At 50.8% G+C, this 20,833-nt stretch overlaps 1 protein-coding gene across 1 annotated transcript in view; it reads left to right on the forward strand.

The window, feature by feature from the left end:
* Positions 1-11,772: 11,772 nt before the first annotated feature.
* Positions 11,773-20,833, forward strand: part of PSD2 (pleckstrin and Sec7 domain containing 2) — a gene marked incomplete at its 5' end in the record, with an annotated part of 33,779 nt that continues 24,718 nt past the window's right edge. Inside the window, 4 exons of the mRNA XM_079319884.1 lie at positions 11,773-11,787; positions 11,841-12,481; positions 15,988-16,476; positions 17,478-17,672. Of these exons, the coding sequence (XP_079176010.1) occupies positions 11,773-11,787; positions 11,841-12,481; positions 15,988-16,476; positions 17,478-17,672 (1,340 nt within the window). The remainder of the gene's footprint in view (positions 11,788-11,840; positions 12,482-15,987; positions 16,477-17,477; positions 17,673-20,833) is intronic.

The raw sequence follows: 20,833 nt of genomic DNA on the forward strand, positions 1-20,833 counted from the left end.
AAATAGTTCAATAGAGAATTAACACTTACTTTTTTTAACCTAATAATTGTGATCCTTAGTGCAACACTAATTGACTAACAAGAAGCTACTACTTGAAATTCATTAAGAAGTTAGATGAACACTGAAAAAGACACTACTTAAAATTTTCCATTTTGTCCCATACCTATTACTATTCTGCAAAAACTTCAGATTTAAAACTTTTTACCGTGTGAAAGCATATACTTTTATTTAACTACACACCCGTTATTTTAACTTCATTACTGAAATTTGGAAGGCTCCAAGGCTCAGGTCAGAAGCAGTGTTCTGCAGGGGTCAGAAAGCACAGAAAGCTCAAACCCAGGTTCCTGGGGTCTAACAGCAGGTGTTCATCTCGAGTCTGGAGGATGTGGGGACCATCATGATGTGCACAGAGCTGTGCTGGCAGGCAGAAATCGTGCTGAAGTGATGGGCAGGGAGAGCCCTTGGGAGAGCAGGGCTGAGTCTCTGCTGGGCAAAACAAGAACCATTCCTCTCTGCCAAGGGAGCCTGGCCACCCTCCTCACAGGGACTGAGGTTATTCCTTTTTGCCTGGAGATAGTCCAGGGTGGAAATGCAGACCTTTGAGATGTCTGTAGATGTATATGATGACATCCACAATGCTTGCTCTTCTCTTTCTCAAAGGAGGATCCCCTCCTTCATCCTCCAGCTTCCTGTGTCACTCACAGTGATGCCAGCAGGTTGTTCCTGGTGGTTCCCTGGGGATGAAGGGATGCTGTGTGCAGAGAATGGGAGATTTCACACTCTCACTGAAGAGTGAGGGGTTATCTGGTGTTGGAAGTTGCTGCACATCAGCTTTGGACACCATCAGCTGCCTCCAAACCAGCTTTCTCTGATGTCAGCACCCACAAAAGTCTGTTTGCTGTCATCCACTTCTCCTGACAGGTTTGGGAGATACTCAGAAGGCTTTGCTCCTTGCTCTCTGGGTCACACTGAGCTCCCAAGGAACCAAAAGCCATCTCTGCTCCTTCTGGGCATCATTCTGGGCTCACAGTGCTGCAGGTCCCCACATCCCTTGGGCCGGAGGCATCTGTCTGCACACACTGGCCACCAGCTTCTGTGCTCAGGGGATCTCCAGGCATGTCTGATGTACCCTGGTCCTCATCTCCGAGGTTTATGGGTGTGTTGGAGTGTGAAGGGAGTTTTCCTCCCTTCCAAAACTCCATTTCATTCAGTGTAGCACTGGTCTCCATCCATCTGGATGTTTCTCCCAGGACAAGCAGGATGGGCTCCCCTGCTGCCTCCTGGAATCCTGCAGGGAGGCGTTGCATGGGTTTAGTGTAGACAGACAGCATGGCAGGAATTTCCTTTTCTGGGGTCTGAGTCAGCTGCCAGCCTTGTTTTATTATTTTGGGTGCTGGGAGATTGTGGGGAAGGAGGATCAAGAAAAGGGAGGGAAAGAGAGGGGAAGAAGCTGTTTCCATTTATGGGTTATGAGAAGCAGTTGCAATGTTTGTGGATTTTTATGGAAGGTAACCCTGGCTGTGGGGAAAGTTGGGTTGTAATGAATGCAATTATGATGCTGCACAGAACTGAGTGGAAAGGCCCCATAAACAGCCTGGTTTTATATAAAAAAAACCCAACCCTATAAGCAATCAGACTATAAAATCCCCCTCCAGAAAAGGCAAACACCAGAGCACTGAGCCACAGCTGAGGATGGAGCCAGCTCTGAGATGAGCCTAAAACCCCTGAAAACTCCTGTCCTGAGGTGGACTCAACCCAACATGGACTGATTGCAAGCTGTTTGTACTGCATTAAGGCAAGGCTGGAGCCACTGGGAATCACCTGTTACCCAGAACAGGCTCTCAAGCTCTTCTCTGAGCTCTGGGAGCTGCCTGAAGATGGGGTGCCGGGACACAAAATGCTCTGCCCCTTTTCTCCACCTTTTCTGCCATGCCAGCAAAGAGCTGGCTGGGATCCCTTGGTGTCCCTGTGATCCCTTTACAGCTGCAGGCTTGAGATCTGCACCTTGGGCTCCTGCAGCAAACAAGGACCTTGGCCAGACCTACTTAGTGGGAGCACTGTGTTGGAGAGGCAGGAACAACATCCTTTGGGAGCTGCCCTTCTCCTCCTTGCCCCAGGATGCAGTAAAACTTGCCCTCCTTTGCTGTTCCATCTCTGGAGGCTCCTGGTTCTGTCTGAGCCACAGGAGGATTCCTGTGAATTGCAGTGGGTTTCTGCAGGAGTAACCACAGGGTTACTGCAAGGTCTCCAGGGGACTCAGGGTTTGCTTCTGCAGGAGGGAGGATTGAGGACCAGAGAGCTCACTGACTGCAGCAGGATCTTTGTCCTCCCACGGTCAAGCTGAGATGGGGTTTGGAAGGAGCCTGTTCCAGGAAGATTAGAGACCTGACACACTGTCTGGAGCACAAGGACATTCAGATCCATGTTCATCCACATTCTGCACCTTCTGCCTCAAGCCTCAAGCTCACACTTCTCCTGGCAGACCCATGAGCTTATTGTCCCTGTGCTTTGGCCCATCTTTTGTGGAGGTTGAGTGACTCCCACCATGTCACCAAGATGTAAAGGGTGCAGTCACAGAACCACAGAACCACAGAACTGCAGAACCACAGAGCCACAGAGCCACAGAAATATGGAACCACAGAACCACAGAACCACAGAAACATAGAATCACAGAACCACAGAGCCACAGAACCACAGAACTGCAGAACCACAGAGCCACAGAATCACAGAACCACAGAAATATGGAACCACAGAGCCACAGAACCACAGAACCACAGAGCCACAGAACCACAGAGCCACAGAGCCACAGAACCACAGAACCACAGAGCCACAGAACAAAAGGCTAGGGAGTGTTGGAAGGGCCCACAGTGGCTCATCTGGTCCAACCTTCCTGCTCCAGCATCTGGGCCATCACAGAGCTCAGGGCATAGGAGTGTGTGTGTGTGCCCACAGCTCTGGAATATCCCAGTGAGAAAACTCCACATATCTCTTGTCAAGGCTGGGCACTGCCCAGGGCAGAAATTCTGCACCCTGTGCTGGGGGAATTGCTGGGATCAGTCCCTGCCCATTCCTCTGGTGCCACTAATGGGCCTCAAAGCAGAGACATCACACAGGGACACCTGGGGACACCCAGAGACACCCAGGGACAGCCAGGGACACCCAGGGCTGAAGCCCCTCTCAGCTGGGGCTCCTCTCCAGACTGAGCAGCCCCAGCTCCCTCAGCCTTTCCTGGGCACAGAGATCAGGTGCTTTTCCAGCTCCACTGGACCTGCTCCAGGAGCCCCAAGTCCCTCCTGTCCTGAGAAGCTCAGAGCTGGACACAGTCCAGGCTTTCACCCCTTTTCACAGGCTTGAGATCATGGTTCTGTTTGCCCTGTGAAGGGTGCAGCCAGGTTTGCATGGTGCACACAGGGCTGGAGGAAGCCTCAGTGCATGAAGTGCTGCCCAGCCAAGGTGTCAGTATGAGGAAAGAAACATGCAAAAACCACTGAAAATATTCTCTTATTTTTTCCCTGTTTTAATAACTGCAATAGAGTGCAAACAGCAAAGCTGTCAAGGATTTTAAGACTCAGCTTTATTGTTTTCTATAGGCAAAAAATTGCTGTTGTTTCCCCAGGATGAAGTTTAGCAGGAGTCATTTGGATCTCAATGTGTCCTGATTGCTCTGGGGACTCTAATAAAAATTCAAAATAAGGAGCTGTAGGGTTTGGCTTCAAGAAGAAAAAGTATGCTCCATGCACAGTGATTTCTGATTACCCAAAGGCTCTTTTTTTAGCATGTAGCTGGTTTATTTTAGTCTCTGGATATGTTTTATCCACAGTCTCTTTTCCACATTGGAAGTGAAGGATGTAGGACCTGCAGTTTGCACTGGCAGAGATGGATGGGAACCACTGGGACAGCATATTGCCCATGAGCAAGGGCCATCAGTACTCCAGGAGCACTGCAAAGTGTAATTCTGGCATCAGGAGTGGCTGAGAGCCCTGTCCTCACAGCCTGAATGCTGCAGGTGACTTAAACTTGGTGTCATCAGGGAGGGGATCCCCTCAGAGCAGGGGGTGATGCACAGAGCAGTTTGGTGCTGCATCAATCTTTGGTGTGCCCACATCACTAGTTCACTGTACAGTGCTGCCTTCCCTGTGTTCAGACTGTAACAGAGCAATAGAAGTAAAAGAATTAGAGAAAATCCAGAACAAGGTAGCCAAAATACTCAAGGGGGTGGAGAAGCTGTCTTCTGAGAACAGGCTAAGAAGGAAGGGTCTGCAATGTGGAGAGGAGAGGCTGAGAATTATATGATTGAGGTATTCAAAATCATATAAAAAACAAGTCTGTGGGAGAAATAGATGGGGATTTTCACAATGAGAATGGTAGGAAGTTTTTATTTCAGCCATGTTGAAAGGGCAGAGGTCAAAGCAGAGACATAAGAAGGAAGAAATGTGCTTCAGAAAGAAGAACCATGGCTGTGATCTCTCCATGTCTCTACAGGATTGTCTCCTCAAAGAGCCCTGACCGTGCCCATGTGCAGGGTAATGTGTGACACCTGCCTTTTATAAATTCACTGGTAAGTCAGGGCATAAAAGCACATCCATTCCTGTCCTGCTGCCACACTGGGGATGGGACCTACAGCCTGCACATCAAATGGATGGGATCAAAGGGATGGGATCTACAGCCTACACATCAAATGGATGGGATTAAATGGATGGGATTAAATGGATGGGATCACATGGATGGATCTACAGCCTGCACATCAAATGGATGGGATCAAAGGGATGGAATCTACAGACTGCACATCAAAGGGATGGGATCACATGGATGGATCTACAGCCTGCACATCAAATGGATGGGATTAAATGGATGGGATTAAATGGATGGGATCACATGGATGGAATCTACAGACTGCACATCAAAGGGATGGGATCACATGGATGGATCTACAGCCTGCACATCAAATGGCTGCTGGGCACGTTACATTGCTGCTCACAGGGGACAGGAACTCGGAGCACATCACACCAAAGGATGTCACTTATCAGCATTTTAGCCCAAGATGTTCAACATCTCTTCCAAGCCAAAACATTCCATGACTCTCTCTTCACTAAGCCAGAGGGAACAGGGTGCAGAGCAGCAAGGAAAAGCAAGGCTGCTGCAGGAAGCAGCCCAGCTCAGCATGAACTTGAGGAAAAACTCATGCTTGACTAAGCAGCAGGATTCTTCTGCAAGCCTTCCTGTGTCCCAGCAGCCAAGTGGTTACACAAAACTGAAGTGGGAGCCTTTCCAGTTCCTAACACAGGGAAGAAAATTAAAAATAAATCATTTCCCACCAGCCATTCAGCTTCAACAAAAGCTGGGACACTTCCAGAGCCAGTCCCTGAAAGAACTGCTGTGTGGTTTCCAACCTCTCACAAAATCAGGGCAAACTTTGCTGCATCTCTGCCTGGCCTCTTGGGGACCAGTGCTTCCCTGCAGTGAATGCCAGCCTGGCTTCTCTGGCCCCACTGCAAATCCAGCATCATCCCAAAGCAGGTGATGGGGTATTTCTGCCCTCCTTCCCTCCCAGCCAGCTCTGCCCTGTCTCCTCCTGGTCCAGGGGCTCTGCAGGACCCGGGGCAGAGCAGGGCTGGAGCAGGGAGTCAGTGGCTGTCCTGAATTGCTGTCCTGTGGCACTGGAAACTCACACTGAGGAGCTGGTGCTGCTGGAGTTCTGATAAATGAAGGTAACAGCTGTTGGCTTGCTGAGTCTGGCCTGCAAACCAGGGCAGCATGAGATGGCCTCAGGGATGGGGTCCTCAGCCCCTTCAGCCTCTGTCCCATCTCTCCCACCAAGCCCCAGCTCTGGGAAGGAGATGGAGAGGCCATGGTTAGCCATGGATCATGGATGCCTTGGCTTCCCTTAGCCTCTCCTACAGCAGTAATGAGCTCTTTCTAGCATGAATCCTTGTTCTTCTACTTATGTGGACCCTACAGAGCTGGTCTGCTCCAAATCATGGAGCTCCTGCTTACCAAGTGTCTACAGCCCAGCAGGGTCACATTATCTGCTCTTGTGACCAGTCCTGGCTGGGATGTGTGCCAGGTCATCCCCTTTTCTTGCCAGACCCTTTTTGAGTGCTAACCCCAGTTAAGTTTGCAGGAGGCTGGGAACACTGGACATGCAGGGATGCCCACCCTATTCCCAGGAGCTAGGGAAGAGCAGTCATTGGGAGGGTGTCTGAGCCTGCAGAAGAGGCAAGGCCTGTGAAAATCCACTGATGGAACCCACACACCACTTTTCAGCCTTTACCTGCCTCAGAGAGCACTTTGCAAAGCAGAAACAGAAGGAAATGAGAGGGACTTGGGGAATGTCAGCCTGCAGTCTGAGGCAGCCAGGCTGTACAGCTTTGGGACAGTCAGGGCAGCCCCAGAGGGACCCCTGCACACCCCCCTGTCCTTGCCCCAGTGCTGCAGTGTGTCCTCTCCCCACAGCCTGGCTGAAGCTGTGGCAGCTTCAGAGGCTGAGCTGCACTTTGGTGTTTTCCAGAGCAAACAGAACAGTGTTGATAGTCTGGGTTTGGCCTTTTTCCAGAGCTGGTGACCTTTCAGCTGTCTGAAAGGCAGATGGGGACAGTTGCAACCAGCTGTTCCAACACTGTCTTCAGGTTTTCCAAGCTGTAGCATCACAGCCTGTCTGCTCCTCCCTTTGCTCATCTCCCCTCCCCACAGAGCTGGGGAGGCAGCAGGTCATGGGTGGGCTGTGGGGTGGGAGAGACCCTCTGCAGCTGCTGTGGGATGAGCTGGGAGTGTGGCAGGAGCTGGCTGCTTGACTCCAGTACAAGGCATCACCATTGTGGCAGCCTGTCACCATCCAATCTTGCAGTTCCTCTGGAGATTCTGGGAAGCCTCAGCACATGTGTGCTTCAAGTGACTGTCACTGCAAGCAGAAATTAAGTAGTTGCTGATTTTTTGGGAGTTTGTTGTGGTTTGGTACACCCTCAGCTTGTCTGCAGACCTTGGGTGGACACAGCAGCCCCAAGCAGGTGTGTGCAATGGAGAGGGATCCAATGGGAGACTTGTAAATGGGTTAATTGTACTACTTAATTAGTGGCTTGTTTTCATTTTCTTTTGTCTTTACTTAGAGTTAGGATTAAAAACATGAAGGAGGTGAATTTTTTGTGTTTGGACTTGGTTGTTTATTAAATTTCATCCAAAGTACAGAGAGTTCAGCAACTCTTCTAGCTACCAGCTACAAGTGAGCAAAATGAAGCTGAATCTAGCTAGTGACAAGGTCTTTTAAAGCTAAACAGTCTAACAAAGAGCTAACACCTATATTATTTATACTTTTGACTCAATAAACAAACATCTGTGACCCACAGTGCAGCACTAACTGTCCAACCAGAAACTACTGCCTGAGACTGGGAAGAAGAAGGAAGAAAAACTTACAAGAACATCCATCTCGTCCCACACCTACTACTATATTCTAAAAACCCCAAATTTAAAACCCTTCACCATGTGAAATTACACACTTCTACTCTAATTACACACCAGTGATTTTAACTCCATCATTCAATTTTGGAAGCCTTCTCCAAGGCCTCAATCAAAAGCAGTGTTCTCCAGGGGGTCAGTGCCAGAAAGCACAGAGACCTCAAAACTCCCCAGTTTTGCATGGGTTGCAGCAGAGACACACAAACCTCGAGGGTCAGGAGGCTGCAAGAGGCCTGGATTTCTCCTTCTGGCTGTGCTCAGCTCCCAGTTTTGCTGCACTGGAAGATGATGGTCTTCCCAGCTCAGCCACAGTCTGTGCACATCCTGCCTGGGCTTCCCTGGTGCCTCTTCTCCAGCAGAACACAGGCCAAGGAGGAACATGACTAAGGCTTTAACTATTGATTCCTCAGCTCTCCTTCCAGACCACAAACATTCCACTGAGACTTCACAGAGGGTGAAACAGTAGTATAATGCTTAACAACTGTAGTAGTTTATATGTAGTAAAAATGGTTTGGTTTTGTTTTTGTTTTTGTTTTTTTTTTAATATAAATAATGTAAGTTACTTAAAGTTAGGAGAGATGGCTGGGACACCACATTTACTAAGGTTTGCCAACATTTCTTACTCAGGCTCATCTCCTAACTGCTTTTTATTTCCTGTTTTCTGGTTGCATACAGATGTGCCAAGCTTGAACTATTGGACTGGAATTCAGCTTGGGTGGTTACTACTGGAGTTTTTGCATGGATGGCAGGGAGGTGGAGAACTTCAGCTCAAAGCCTTTTGGCTGTTTTTAAAAAAATGCACTCAAAACCTTCACATTATTCATCCCATATTAAGAAAAAGGCCAGCAAAGTTTTGCTGGAAAGATTTCTCCAAAGATTTGGGCAGTGGCCTCAGTGTTGCATATTTTACATGTCTATATTATACCTTTACTTTGAGAATGTCAAAATCTGGCCCATATTGGGTTTTTGGGATCACAGTGGGGTTATGCTCAGGAGAGTGTTGGTAGTTTTGCAAGTAAATTCCTGGAAGATGCTGCATTGGCTTGGCCCTGCTGTCAGTGCATGGGGACACCAAGTGCCTGGGACTGATTTTCTCTTCTGGATTTGGTGGCAAAGAGATTTACAGCTTTTCCCTCTTAATTTGGGATGGGAGATGAACAGGCTAGAGGAGATTTAGCCCACGTGTGTGAACCTGAGGACTGTCCCAGGGGCTTGTTTTGGGAGGGCTCAGCTCCTGCAGGTGGGATTCTGGGCTACAGGAGGCTGATGTGCTGGTGATCCAGGAAGTCTAGGCCAGCCTTTCTCTTGTCAGGCTAGTGGAGAATGAAGCTGAAAGCCTGCAAGGGCAAGCCCAAGAGAGGATATAAGCAGATCCTTCTGCAAGGACTCGACACAGTCATCTGCTGCCAAGCTGCTCCACGGGCTCATTCCAGCCACTGGAAAGCAGGTGGCACATCTGGGGCCTGATCCCCCCATCACCTCTAGCAGCACACAGGCAGTGGTGTCCTGTCTTTTTGTCTCTGTCAACTCTGTGCAAGTCTGGCCTGTGAGCTCAGGCAGCTCTCTGTAGGACACACCATCTGTTTTGACCTGACATGCTCCCCCAGCCTGGGGTCACCTCAGGGGGAAACTTCACTGTCCATCTCTGCGTTGTGCAAAACACTCTGCAAGAGAAATGTTGCTACATCAATCACTTTGATAGCTCAGATTTGCTTGCATTTAGCTCAAAGACCTTTAATGAGGCTCGTGTTTGTTGGTGGGGCTGAGAAGGGGTTGTTGAGGGGATCAGTCCACAGCTCTGGTGTCTCACTCTATGGATCTGATGGGTGAAACTGGACATTCTGTGGGCTCACATCAACAAGTTTCTCCTGAAACCTGCAACCACAGAGTGCCTTTGCTCTACTTTAGCTGGTTGAGGGGAGCTTTGTAAGGAAAGGTGCCAGAAGCCCTGTGTAATACTCTTGCACTGCCATGTCAGAAAACCCCAGAGAACCAGAGCAGACTGAGGGAAAACCACTGGCAGTGCCTGCCAAGGAGTCATGGATGGGTTTGGGAAACAGGCAATGGAGAACTGCAGAGGATGGCAGGAAACCATCAGGATTGTTCTGTCTGGCCTGGTCTCATTTCTCTGCTCCCTTGTTGCAGGCAGGGGCCGAGCAGGGACCGGCTGCGACAGGGGCGGTGATGCCGCGCACGCTGTGACTGCGAGGGATGCTCACGGATGCGCCTGGAGAAGAGGTAAAAGCTGCCAGCCCTGCCTCCAGCAGGGACCTGCCCCACCCCAGCATGTGGCATGTCAGCCCTCGAGGAGTGCCTCACCCATGCAATGAGCTCCACAGCCCACACCCCCTCCCAGCTGGGGGAGCAGGGGCTGAGGTGCAGGATTTCCTGGGCTGTGGAACAGCAGCAAAGTCAGGCAGGAATTGGTTTCCCCTTGAGATCTGTCCTGCTCAGCAGCAGCTCAGCATGTACCTGTGTGGATCTGCCCTTATCCAGGCCACAGAGGGGTGTTTGGGACCAAAGCCCTCCCCTTCCCTACTCAGGTGCAGAGGAAGCTGCTGACACCTCCACAGGGTGAGAGGTGCTCTGTAAGAGCAGAAGCAGCTGCAGTTCTGCACCCCTTGTTAACAAGGGCTGGTAGAGCCCTGACCTGGCCAAGCAATTAGTGATTTTATTGCTAATGAAAGCTTCAGCTCAGCAAGTGAGAGCAAGTGAGTGTTGCTGAACCTGGGCACCCTCCTGGCTGCTCAAAGGTGATGAGAGGGAAACTGAGGCAGGAATTTGAATGATTTGAATGATAGGGGGAGAACTCCAGAGTCCTGTCTGCCTGTTGGCACTTATTAGCCAGGCTTTCTGTGCAGGAGAATCACAATCACATCACCAAATGGTTTGGGTTGGAAGGGACATCAGAGATTATCCTCCAACCCCCTGCCATGGGCAGGGACACCTTCCACTGTCCCAGGTTGCTCCAAGCCCTGTCCAACCTGGCCTTGGACACTTCCAGGGATGGGGAAGCCACAATTTCTCTGGGCAAGCTGTGCCAGGGCCTCACCACCCTCACAGGGAAGAATTTCTTCCCAATCTCTTATGCAGCCCTGCCCTTTGTCAGTGTGAAGCCATTTGCCCTTGTCCTGTCACTTAATCAAAGTCCCTCTCCAGCTCTCTTGGAGTTCCTGTTGGTTCTGGAATGGGCTCTAAAGTCTCCCTGGAGACTTCCCAGACTGAACAGCTCTATGAAGACAGATAATATTTTAAAAATATCTGTGAAGACATATTGCTTAAAACCAAAATCAGCTGTTACAATGGCTCAGTCTGGGTGCCATGCAGAATATTCCTGCTTCCAGAAGAGATCATTTCTGGTGGCATTTGACTGCAGCTGTGGGGGGTTATGATGGAGTAAAGCTTGCATAGCACCGATGGTGCTTGTAGGACCTTGCAGACTTTGCGTCAATGGGTCTATTTGGCAATAAAGTGCCTTTTTGTCAAAAACCTTGTTATATCAGTGCAAAACAATGTCCTTCCCTTGCCCTACAGAGAGAGCATCCCAGGGAATATTCAATCAGGACACTTTTGCCAGAGTTTTAGCTGGCAGGCTGTGACACCCTTCAGCAGTACTTGTGTGTTGGGAAAGGAGAAGTGGTGCTCTGGCAGGCAAGATGCTCTGCAGAAATGCTAAGTCAGCAGGGAGAATCACACAGGTTGGCACAACACAGCTGATTAGAATGGTTAGAAAACAATAAATCACACTTATTGCCTGTTTCACCTATTTCTCCTGTTTCTGGAGGGCAGGGAATAGCATCCCAGCAGGTCTGGGAAATGCAGCCATGCCACGTTCCTGTCTCCAGCCCTGGGCACTAACAGCATGTGTGGGACACATCCCATGCTCTGAGGTTCTCTGGGGCTCTGGCAGCAGGAGGAAAGGTGGGTGCCTGTGTCCCAGTGGCTCAGCACCACACCAAACACCAGAATAGTCCTGAGGATGTGAGGTGAGGTGGGGGCTTCAACCTGCCTTTCTGCCGCCCGTCGCGATGTGTTTTCGTTTCCCTTTTTTCCTTTCTTTTCCCTTGTAGGTAGCCCCGAGGCTGAGCTGAGCGCGGGGAGAGATCCCGTGAGCGCTGGGGGACAAGGAGCGGACCATGAGCGACCCCAGCCCCTCTCCCCACGAGTGCGAGCCGCACCCCCCGGGCTCGCCGGCGTCCCCGCCGGTCCGCAGCGATGGGGACGAGCAGGGTGTGGAGCCCGGCGGCGGCAGAGCCAGCCCCCGGCATGATGGGGACGAGCAGGCTGCGGAGCCCAGCAGCAGCAGGGCCAGCCCCCGGCACGATGGGGACGAGCAGGGTGTGGAGCCCAGCGGCGGCAGAGCCAGCCCCCGGCACGATGGGGACGAGCAGGGTGTGGAGCCCAGCGGCGGCAGAGCCAGCCCCCGGCACGATGGGGACGAGCAGGGTGTGGAGCCCAGCAGCAGCAGGGCCAGCCCCCGGCAGCGTGCTCAGCCCTCCCGGCCGCAGGGGGAGCGCGGGGAGCGGCGCGACCAACATCTGGCAGCGGTGACAGAGCCGGGCGGGAGGCTCGGCCAGCAGGGACAAGGGACCGGCGCTGCCGGCCAGGGCGGCCGTGCGGACGGGGCTGTGCTGGCCAACGGGGTGGGCACTCAGCTGAGCACTGAGCTGGGCCCTGAGCTGGACACTGAGCTGGACACTGCTCTGGGCACTGAGCTGGACACTCTGCCGGACACTGTGCTGGACACTCTGCCGGACACTGCGCTGAGCACTGAGCTGGACACTGGCTTGGACACTGCGCAGGATACTGAGCTGGGCACTGAGCCGGACACTGCCTTGAACACTGCGCTGGGCACTCCGCTGGACACTGAGCTGAACTCTGAGCTGGACACTGCCGGCCCCAGCAGCCCCGATCTGGGGGACAGGGGCTCCCCCCGGCTGGCAGCGAGCGGGGCGCTCAGCAGGCAGCGGTGGCACAGCGTGCTGGGCTCCTCGGAAGCTCTGAGCGCCGACGAGGCAGAGGAGCAGTTCGGGTGAGTGAGGTCGGCTCGGTCCTGCTTTGTGCGTGTTGTTTTCGAGGCTGCTCGGTTCGAGTTACTCGGCTCCGTGTGTAACTCGTCAGTTTAAGGAGCTGCAGCTGCTCTCATGGCTGACTGTGGCTTTCCGCTCCTGTTTCTCTTTGGGCTTCTCGCACATTTTTTCCTTGTTTGTAACGTTTTACTCTGTTTTCTCTCTGGGCTTCTCACACAGTTTTTTTCCTGTTACAAGAGCAGAAAGCTGTGATTAGAGCCCGTATCTGCTCACAGAGTCACTAAAGTGAAGGGGAAGCTTTGGGGATCTCGAGAGGAGCTGGTTGTGCTCACTTTGGGGGTGTCCCACTTGGAAGTTGAAAATTGAACTGCACCACTTATGGCAGAGTTACCTGAGGTCAACTTAGGGCAAGTCCAACAGCCTGGGGCTGCTGGAGAGCCAGGCTTGCCTAGGAGGCTGGTGTGCCCTGGAAGCCCCTGCAGCATGGCTAGTGCTGGCAGTCCCTGGGCTAGCAGGTGGCAGCTGTGCATCTGAAAGTGGGCACGACACTGAGTTGCTCTCCACTGCACCTGTGGCAGGTGTTACCAGCGCCTGGGTGACAGGGACAGCAGTGAGACAAAAGGTACAAGTGTCATCCAGTTCTCAAGTGCCTGAGACAAACCTGCACGTGTGCAATGTCCCTCAGTCCCTGAGTCCTCTCTACTGGTGGCCTCGCTCACAGGAGACCTCTCCAGGTTGGGGAAGACACACTGGTGTGGTGTCCATAGCTGACTTTATGCCTCTGCAGATTTCGAGACCTCCAAGGGATTCTGCAGGCTGGGGGCTTGGGGAATGACAGGTCCCTGGGATGAGGAGGGATTCTTCCCATGCCATTCCTGCAGGAGGGGTATGGATGCTTCCCTTTGCCACCAGAAATCAGCCAGGGCTCTGTGTTGTAGCCACTGGGGCTGATGCCTGCTGTGAATTTTACAGCCCTGCCTGTGCACCTGTCCTGGTTCAGGGTAGATATTGCATGCAGGAGGGGCCGAAGAAGAGCAGCAGGAGTTGACCCAGAGTAATGTGGCCTTCTGAAGAGGAACTGTGAAGGGACAGGGTGGCCAAGGTGGCCTGGGGATCACCTCCTAGCCCTGGCCCCATGCAGGCTCCATGCTGAGCTGCACGTTCAGAGCACTGTCTGGAGCGTGAGCAGCAGGGCTGGGGAGCCACGCAGGGCTGACAGCAGCCATCCCTCCTGCTTTGATTCTCTGCTCTGGAACAGGCTTCTCTATAAAAAGCTGGTGGTTTGTTTCACTCGAGCCCAGCAAGCAGCAGCAGCACTGCTTCAAAAAGCACAACTGAAGGTGTGCAGAGGAAGTGTCCAGGGGAGGCTGCTGCTGTCCAGAGAGCTCGGGGAGCCTGTCCCCAGGAGCTGTGCAGTCAGGACTTGGATAGCTGCAAGTCTCTCAAGTTTCAGGGGAATCATATTTGGCTGGTAGGTGGCTCCCTGGCAGAGGCTGCGAGTTCAAGAGGAAACTAAGGGTGGTCAGAGAATGCTGCTGCAATCACTGGAAGTGCAATTATTTTAAGGTACTAGGGCATGAATTGGTAGAAGTGGCAGGCTGAGGATTTGGAGATGATGCAGCCTGACTGAGGTCTGCCTGCAGAGTCCGTGATCTCGTGCTCTAACATATTCACTTGGATAGCAAATGAGTCTTTTGGGAGGCTGAATGCACAAGGGACAAGTCACACGCTATATTCAAAGCAGAAGGGCAGCTGGAAAACTTCTGGGACACAGCTGAAGTCTGGGTAACCACTTAGTGCCTGCAGATCACTGTGTTGAAGCTCATTAGTGCTGTGACCACCTGTCTTTAGGGTAAATGGCAGGAACCTATGGCTGGGCCAAGCACAGCATGGAGCTGCTGTGCCCTGGCCACATGGACTGTCCTGCTCTCCTGGGTCAGTGTGGGTCAGGAAGAACTGACAGATGGACCAAGGCACCAGGAAGTTGCTGTCATCCTGCATCACCTCCGATTTTCCCCATGTTTTTCTTTACTCCCTTTGGGGAATTGCTGTAGTGACCCATTCTGTGTATAGGAGAACCTGGTCCAGTGTTTTACTAATGAGCAGTCAACTGTTTGTTCCTCATGACAAATCATTTGTCATCATCTGCACGTTGCTGCTTGTATGATGCATTTTCTCCCTGAATTTTAAAGTACTTTACAAGAAGGTGTTGAGTCTTGCTCTTCCCACTGGAAAGGAGAATTAGAGGGGGAAGTTATCCAAGGTCATCACTCCATGGTAGAGCCCATGGTTGTCCTCCTGAAGGTAGGTTAGTGCATCTGTGTGGGAACTGGTTGGTAAAAAAAATCAGGGAAATAGAGCCAAGTTAATGCAGATTGCATTAGCTGAATCCCCTTTTAAACCTTCCTGGTTTATCCCATGGCATCTATAAGCCCCATTTTCCTTTCATTGTGGCTTTGTTGCTTGGAGGTCTTTCATCTTTCAAACCCCCAGCATTGGCCCTGCTGATGTCAGGGAGTTCACAGCTCTGCAGCCCAGCTAGAGATCCACCAGGGAATGGTACTCTCTACTTTCAGTCCCATGAGCTCATGGAAAAAGAGCAAAAATTTTAACAGAGAAATCCCCACCTTTTACTTGTAGACACACTCAGCACCTGCAGTTTTGGGACTGCAGCTTTTGCCCACACATTTCCTCCCATGGCAACAAATAGCTGTCAAAAAATTCGCATTCCATCAAATAAAACTTTGCAGAAAAACTTTGCAGAAAGACTGCAGTGCAGAGGCAGGAAAGTCCTGGTTCCCATCATGTCCTTCTCTGGCAGGATCTGCGCTCCACCAGCACAGCAAACTTGTGATGGCAAGTTGAACATGAGTCAGCAGTGCCCTGCAAGCTGGGAGGGACAACCATGTCCTGAGGGGCATCAAAAGGGATTGTCCCACTCTGCTCTGGGCTGGGGTGGCCTCACCTCAAGCCCTGGGGCAGTTTTGGGCACCACAATATAAGAGAGATCTAAAGCTGTGTGGGAGTGTCCAAAGGAGGGACATGGGGATGGTGAAGGGCCAGCAGGGGACAAGCAGAGGGCTGGAACATAAAGGGTTTGTGGTGTGAGCAGTTAATGGAAATTATTCTGTACAGTGTATTGAAAGAGAAGGGCTGTTTTCCTTGAGATTATGGCAATATGGGACCTGCTAAGTAATAACCAGGAGGTTATTCTGGCATTGAATTCAGTAGCAGTGTCATATGTAAAAGTCTCTAGTTCAGAGGTCTGGCTTTTTCCTGGGACATGACCAAATTAATGCTGTCTGGGCCTCTGGGATTGCTCATCACAAAACTCTTTTTTTCAGCTCTAGAATCTTGTAACAAAATTGAGAATCAAGCAGGTTATACCACAGAAAGATCCCAAGGGCTGTTATCACAGCAGCCATGTCTTCTCTTCCCTCCCAGCTCCAAGTGGAACAGGGCAAGAACTGCCTTGACAGTATTTTCTACATTTCTCCCTTCTGTCCAGGTTTGCTTCTGGAGATGCCAAGCTGAGCTGCAGTGATGATGACAGGGAGCATTTCCAATTCAAAGACATCAGGGATGGCTTCAGCTCAACCTTTGAGAAGATTGTTGAGTCTGACCTTATGAAGGGCACCTACTACAGCAGCCTGGACTCTTTGGATGTGCTGTCCCTCACAGACGAGACAGACAGCTGTGTCAGTTTTGAGGCACCACTCACCCCACTGATCCAGCAAAGGGCCAAGGAGAGCCCTGAGCTCCTGGAGCAGAAGCTGGCAGCCCAGCAGAGAGAAGCCCTTCACCACATGGCTGCTGATAAACAAGAGCTGGCAGCAGCCAAGCCTGTGGAGGGGGATTTTGGGAGCCCTCTCAGACACTCAATTACCAGCAGCAGGTCAGAGAATGTGCTGAGCCGGCTGTCCTTGAAGAGCATCCCAAATGGGTTCCACGTGGAAGGCTCAGAGGAAGATGCCACCAAGATCATTAACTCCATCAGGTAAGGCAGGGAGTTTTTTGGACAGTGGCTCCTTTCCTTATGAGATCCCAGTCCAGGAGCAAGGCTCAGAGGACATGATTGAGTTGGAACTGCTCTTTCACCCCTTGTGCTTCCTCTCATGTGGACAGACATGATCAAACAGATAATGACAGATCAAACACCAGCAGGAAAACTTTCACCTGCACCTGCAAAGCCCTTGGCAGGTTGGGGAGGGTCAGGTGCCCTCCCAAATGCCTCAAGGTTTCACTTAGGACAGGGTACCCCTACAGAAACCTCCCCAAAGTTTTTTCTGCAGGCAACAAGGAGATCAGCAGAGACTTCATCCTCTGAGAATCTCAGACCCAAACCATCACCAGCAGCTCATCCATAGGGCACTTCCCTGCATGAGGGAGCCAGGTGATGAGCATCCAGGTCAGGGGAGAGCTGGAGCAAAGTCCAGGTTGCATGTCCATCTATCAGGCAGCAGTGAGTCACACTGCTCGAAATGCAGGAGCTGGTGCTGAAAGTGGCCTTGGGCAGGAAAATAAAGGGCTGTATCTGCACCTGTGTGGTGCCAGCAGGGCTGCTCAGAGCATTGTCTGTGGGCACAGCTGGCCACGAGGCCAGCAGGCAACTACAGAGGGAGCAGGTCACCAGTAAAGGCTGGTCTGGTGCCAGTCCCATTGACAAAAGCAGTTTCTCATCCTGAAATAACCTGAATCCTAAGATTTCCAGGATGCCCATGGCTTGTAAAGAGCTTGGGATCCCCAGTGGGGAGAGAGGAAGTTTAAAAGGTGTTGAGGCAGCTTCCTTCGATACATCCTCATTTCTCAGGGGGAAGCCACCCTCTCTCCAACCTTTTCTCCCAATCTGGAATGACACTGCAGTATTTACTTTGAGCTGCAATGCAGGAGGGTTCATTCAGTGTCCAGCTCACAGCCATATTGGTTTATTCAATAAGTTTTTCTGTTGCGAGGAGAAATGCGAACGCGGCTCCCTGAACGTCCCTTGTGTCCCTGCAGCGAGGCCAGCCTGAAGGACACGCTGTCAGACTCGGACTCAGAGATGGGCAGCACGGAGCAGCTGGACCAGGGCAGCACGGACACGCTGGCCAACGGCTGCAGGGCGGACAGCGAGGCGGCCAAGAGGCTGGCCAGGCGCCTCTACCACCTCCAGGGCTTCAAGCGCTGCGACGTGGCCAGGCAGCTGGGCAAAAAGTAGGTGGGGGCCAGGGGGATGGAGACACGGGGCTGGGGGCACTGGGAGGGCAGCAAAAGGCAGGAAGGGCCAAGCCTGTGTGCTGGGTGGATCAGGGATGCTGGAGATCCTCCCAGTTCAAGCTGGAAGCCCAGTGCGCTTAAAATACGAATCCTGCAAGCTGCCTGTAGTATTTATTGGGTGGTATCTGCACACTTAATTAGTGGTTTGTCTTAACTTCCTTCTGTCTTCACTCAGATCCAGGATTGAAAACATGAAGGAAACAAAATTTTATCGTGTTTGGGCTTGGTTGTTTATTAAATCTTAACTAAAGTACAGAGAGTTCAGCAACACTTCTAGCTACCAACTAAAAGTGAGCAAAATGGAGCTGAATCTAGCTAGTGACAAGGTCTTCTAAAGCTAAACAGTCCAATAGAGAAATAAAACCTATATTATTTATACTTTTGACCCAACAACCAAACTCCTGTGACCCACAGTGCAGCACAACCAAAAACTACTACCTGAAATCATGAAGAAGAAGGAAGAAGACAGAAATAAACACCCAAAATCCTCCATCCTGTCCCATACCTATTACTATATTATAAACCCCCCAAATTTAAAACCCTTCACCATGTGAAATCACACACTTCTATTTAACTACACACACTTGATTCCAACTCCATCACTCAAATTTAGAAACCTTCTCCAAGGCCCTAAGTCAAAAGCAGTGTTTTCCTGGGGATCAGTGCCAGAAAGCACAGAGAGCTCAAAAATCCCAGCTTTCTGGGCTCCAGCAGTTGGGCAGTAAATGTCACAAGCTGCTGCCCACCAAATCCATGAACTTCCTGCCTTTGGAATAGCCCAGCAAGACTGAAGCAATCCCCAGGCTGAAGGGTTTGGGTTCCCTGCCACTCCCCAGCTTTCTCATGTCTGCACCCCAAAATGTTCTTGCTGCAGCCTCCCAGGCCAGGCTGTACTAGGGTAGGAAGGGTTTGCTGGAGAGCCAGGGACACACAGAGAAGTCCAGGCTCTTCAGCTGGCAGATTTGCTGGGTAAGACAGAAGGGAAATCAAAAAATATTCAAAAGTGGGAGAGTTACAGAGATTTCTAAAAGACAGAGTAACAGTAACAAGTGTAGCAGTAGCAGATTATTTTAGGATGCCAGTGGGTGTGAAGGCACCAATCCCCATCATCCTTTGCCTGGATCAGATATAACCTGTGTTGCTGGGATTTCTCTTTTTTTATTTATTTTTTGTCCTTGGAATGTCTCCCCCCTGCCCAGACCAGCAGAACACCCCTGTCCCTCAGCAAACACCCACACTTTGAGGACCAAGGCTTGCCTGTGATTCCCAGCTGGGTGCTGGGACAGAAGGAGCCCAGGAATTGTCTCCCAGAGAGGCTCTTTGCATCACCTGGCAACATCCTCACTCTCCTCCTTTGCTGAGGTTCTTGTAGCAGGTGCACTGCTGGTTGCTCCTGCCTCAGGTGTGCAACATCCTTCTCCTTTCTTTCAGATTTGCCATGGCAGCTTACTGAGGGGGGAATTTCAAGCACTGGCTTTCTGAGTCTGTCCCTTTGCTATTTCTTGCAGTCCTCATGCCTTGGGAGGCTGTTTGGTGACCCATATCTGGGAATTCACCCAGCCTTTGAAATTAAAGCTTTGTTTTGATCAGCTGGGTTTTGACATCTGAACCATTTCCTGACATAAGACCTAAATAGAGCTGCAGACTCTTGGATTATGCAAGTGGATTGGCAGAGCAGAAGAGGAAATAGGGTGAAGATAGGTATTTATGGGTGTTAATATAGATATTAAGTCAGTCTTGCTTGCTTAATACAATGTAAGACCAGCCGATAGTGCTGGGAGCAGACTAAGTTTAAGTGATGCTTTCAGGCCAGCTTTCTGTAGGAGGGCTGTACAAAAAGTGAAATCTCACTTTACCACTTCTTTTTTCTTTGTGATAATTGGCAATTTTCTAAAAAAAAAAAAAAAGGAAAAAAAAGAAAGGAAAGTAAACCAAAGCCAAAACTATTCATCATTGTCAAACAGGCAGAAAAGGCTTGACAGACAAAGAAATGCAGATTGGATATCTCCCCCAAAGTTTGTTTCCATCTGCCTCAATTCTGTGAAATTAACCTAATCCCCAGAAATTACCATTTTCCCACTTAAAGGCAGATGTTTAGGCAACTGAACTCTCCATGGAAGACTCTAATTCCAGCACTGATCTGTGGCCCTCTCAGCTCCATCAGTGCCCACAGTGACATCCTGTGCTGGGTGCAGGTTGAGCTGTCCCAGGCTGTGAGGGTGGCAGTGCCAGGCACTGCCCTGTAGGGTTTCCCAGAACTGTGCCCCCCAAACCCCTGAGGCAGCAGCCCAGGGCAGTTCCAGCATGGCAGAGTCCCAGACATGGGCACAGGGCCTGTTTTATCCCTGTCTTGGTTTGAAAGACAAATGTCTGCTAAGAGTGGCAGGAGCCTTTCTTGAAATGGACAATGTAAACCCTCTTCCTCCCTCCAAATTATTATTTGAAATTAAGGGATCTCAGGCAAAGATATGGGAACAGGCATAATAGTTCTTTATTAGGAAAAATTAAATAGAAATATGGTATTACAAAGAACAAACCCAAAACACTGACAGAGTCAGAATCCAACCTGACACCCTGTTGGTGTTCCAAACCTCAGATTTTATCTGGGTAGGAAATGCTTGGCTCTCCCCTGGCTGGAGCACCTCCCAATGGGATGATGTAATTTTATCAGTCGTACAGTGGGGTGGCCCATTAGCACATGATATTTTCCTGGAGGAAGGATGGCTTGTGGAAAAGATAAAGATGGCTGCCCCACCTGGTTTAACAGATGGTGATAGAATACACACTCCTGGTCACATCCTGCATTGCAACCCAAGACAATCTCCCTGAGATGAGCTTTTGCTCACACAAACTTCTTATGGATCTGAAGTGATCCAGGTGGTGCAAAAAGGAGCCCTGCACTGCAGGGCAGTGGGATTTAGGCTGTAAAATAACAAATCTTTCCAGGTCCAGGCAAGTGGGAATGGACTGGGAGCAAAGGCTGGGGCTCCTGTGTCCCCCTGGGGTGGCTTGTGACCCAGCAGGTCAGTCAGAACTCTTGGAGCCTGTACCCTCCCCAGACAGGCAGAGGGAGGGAGCATCACACTGGGGTGACAGAG

The sequence above is a fragment of the Erithacus rubecula genome (assembly GCF_903797595.1).
Source record: "Erithacus rubecula genome assembly, chromosome: 16".
Classification (NCBI taxonomy): Eukaryota; Metazoa; Chordata; class Aves; order Passeriformes; family Muscicapidae; genus Erithacus; species Erithacus rubecula.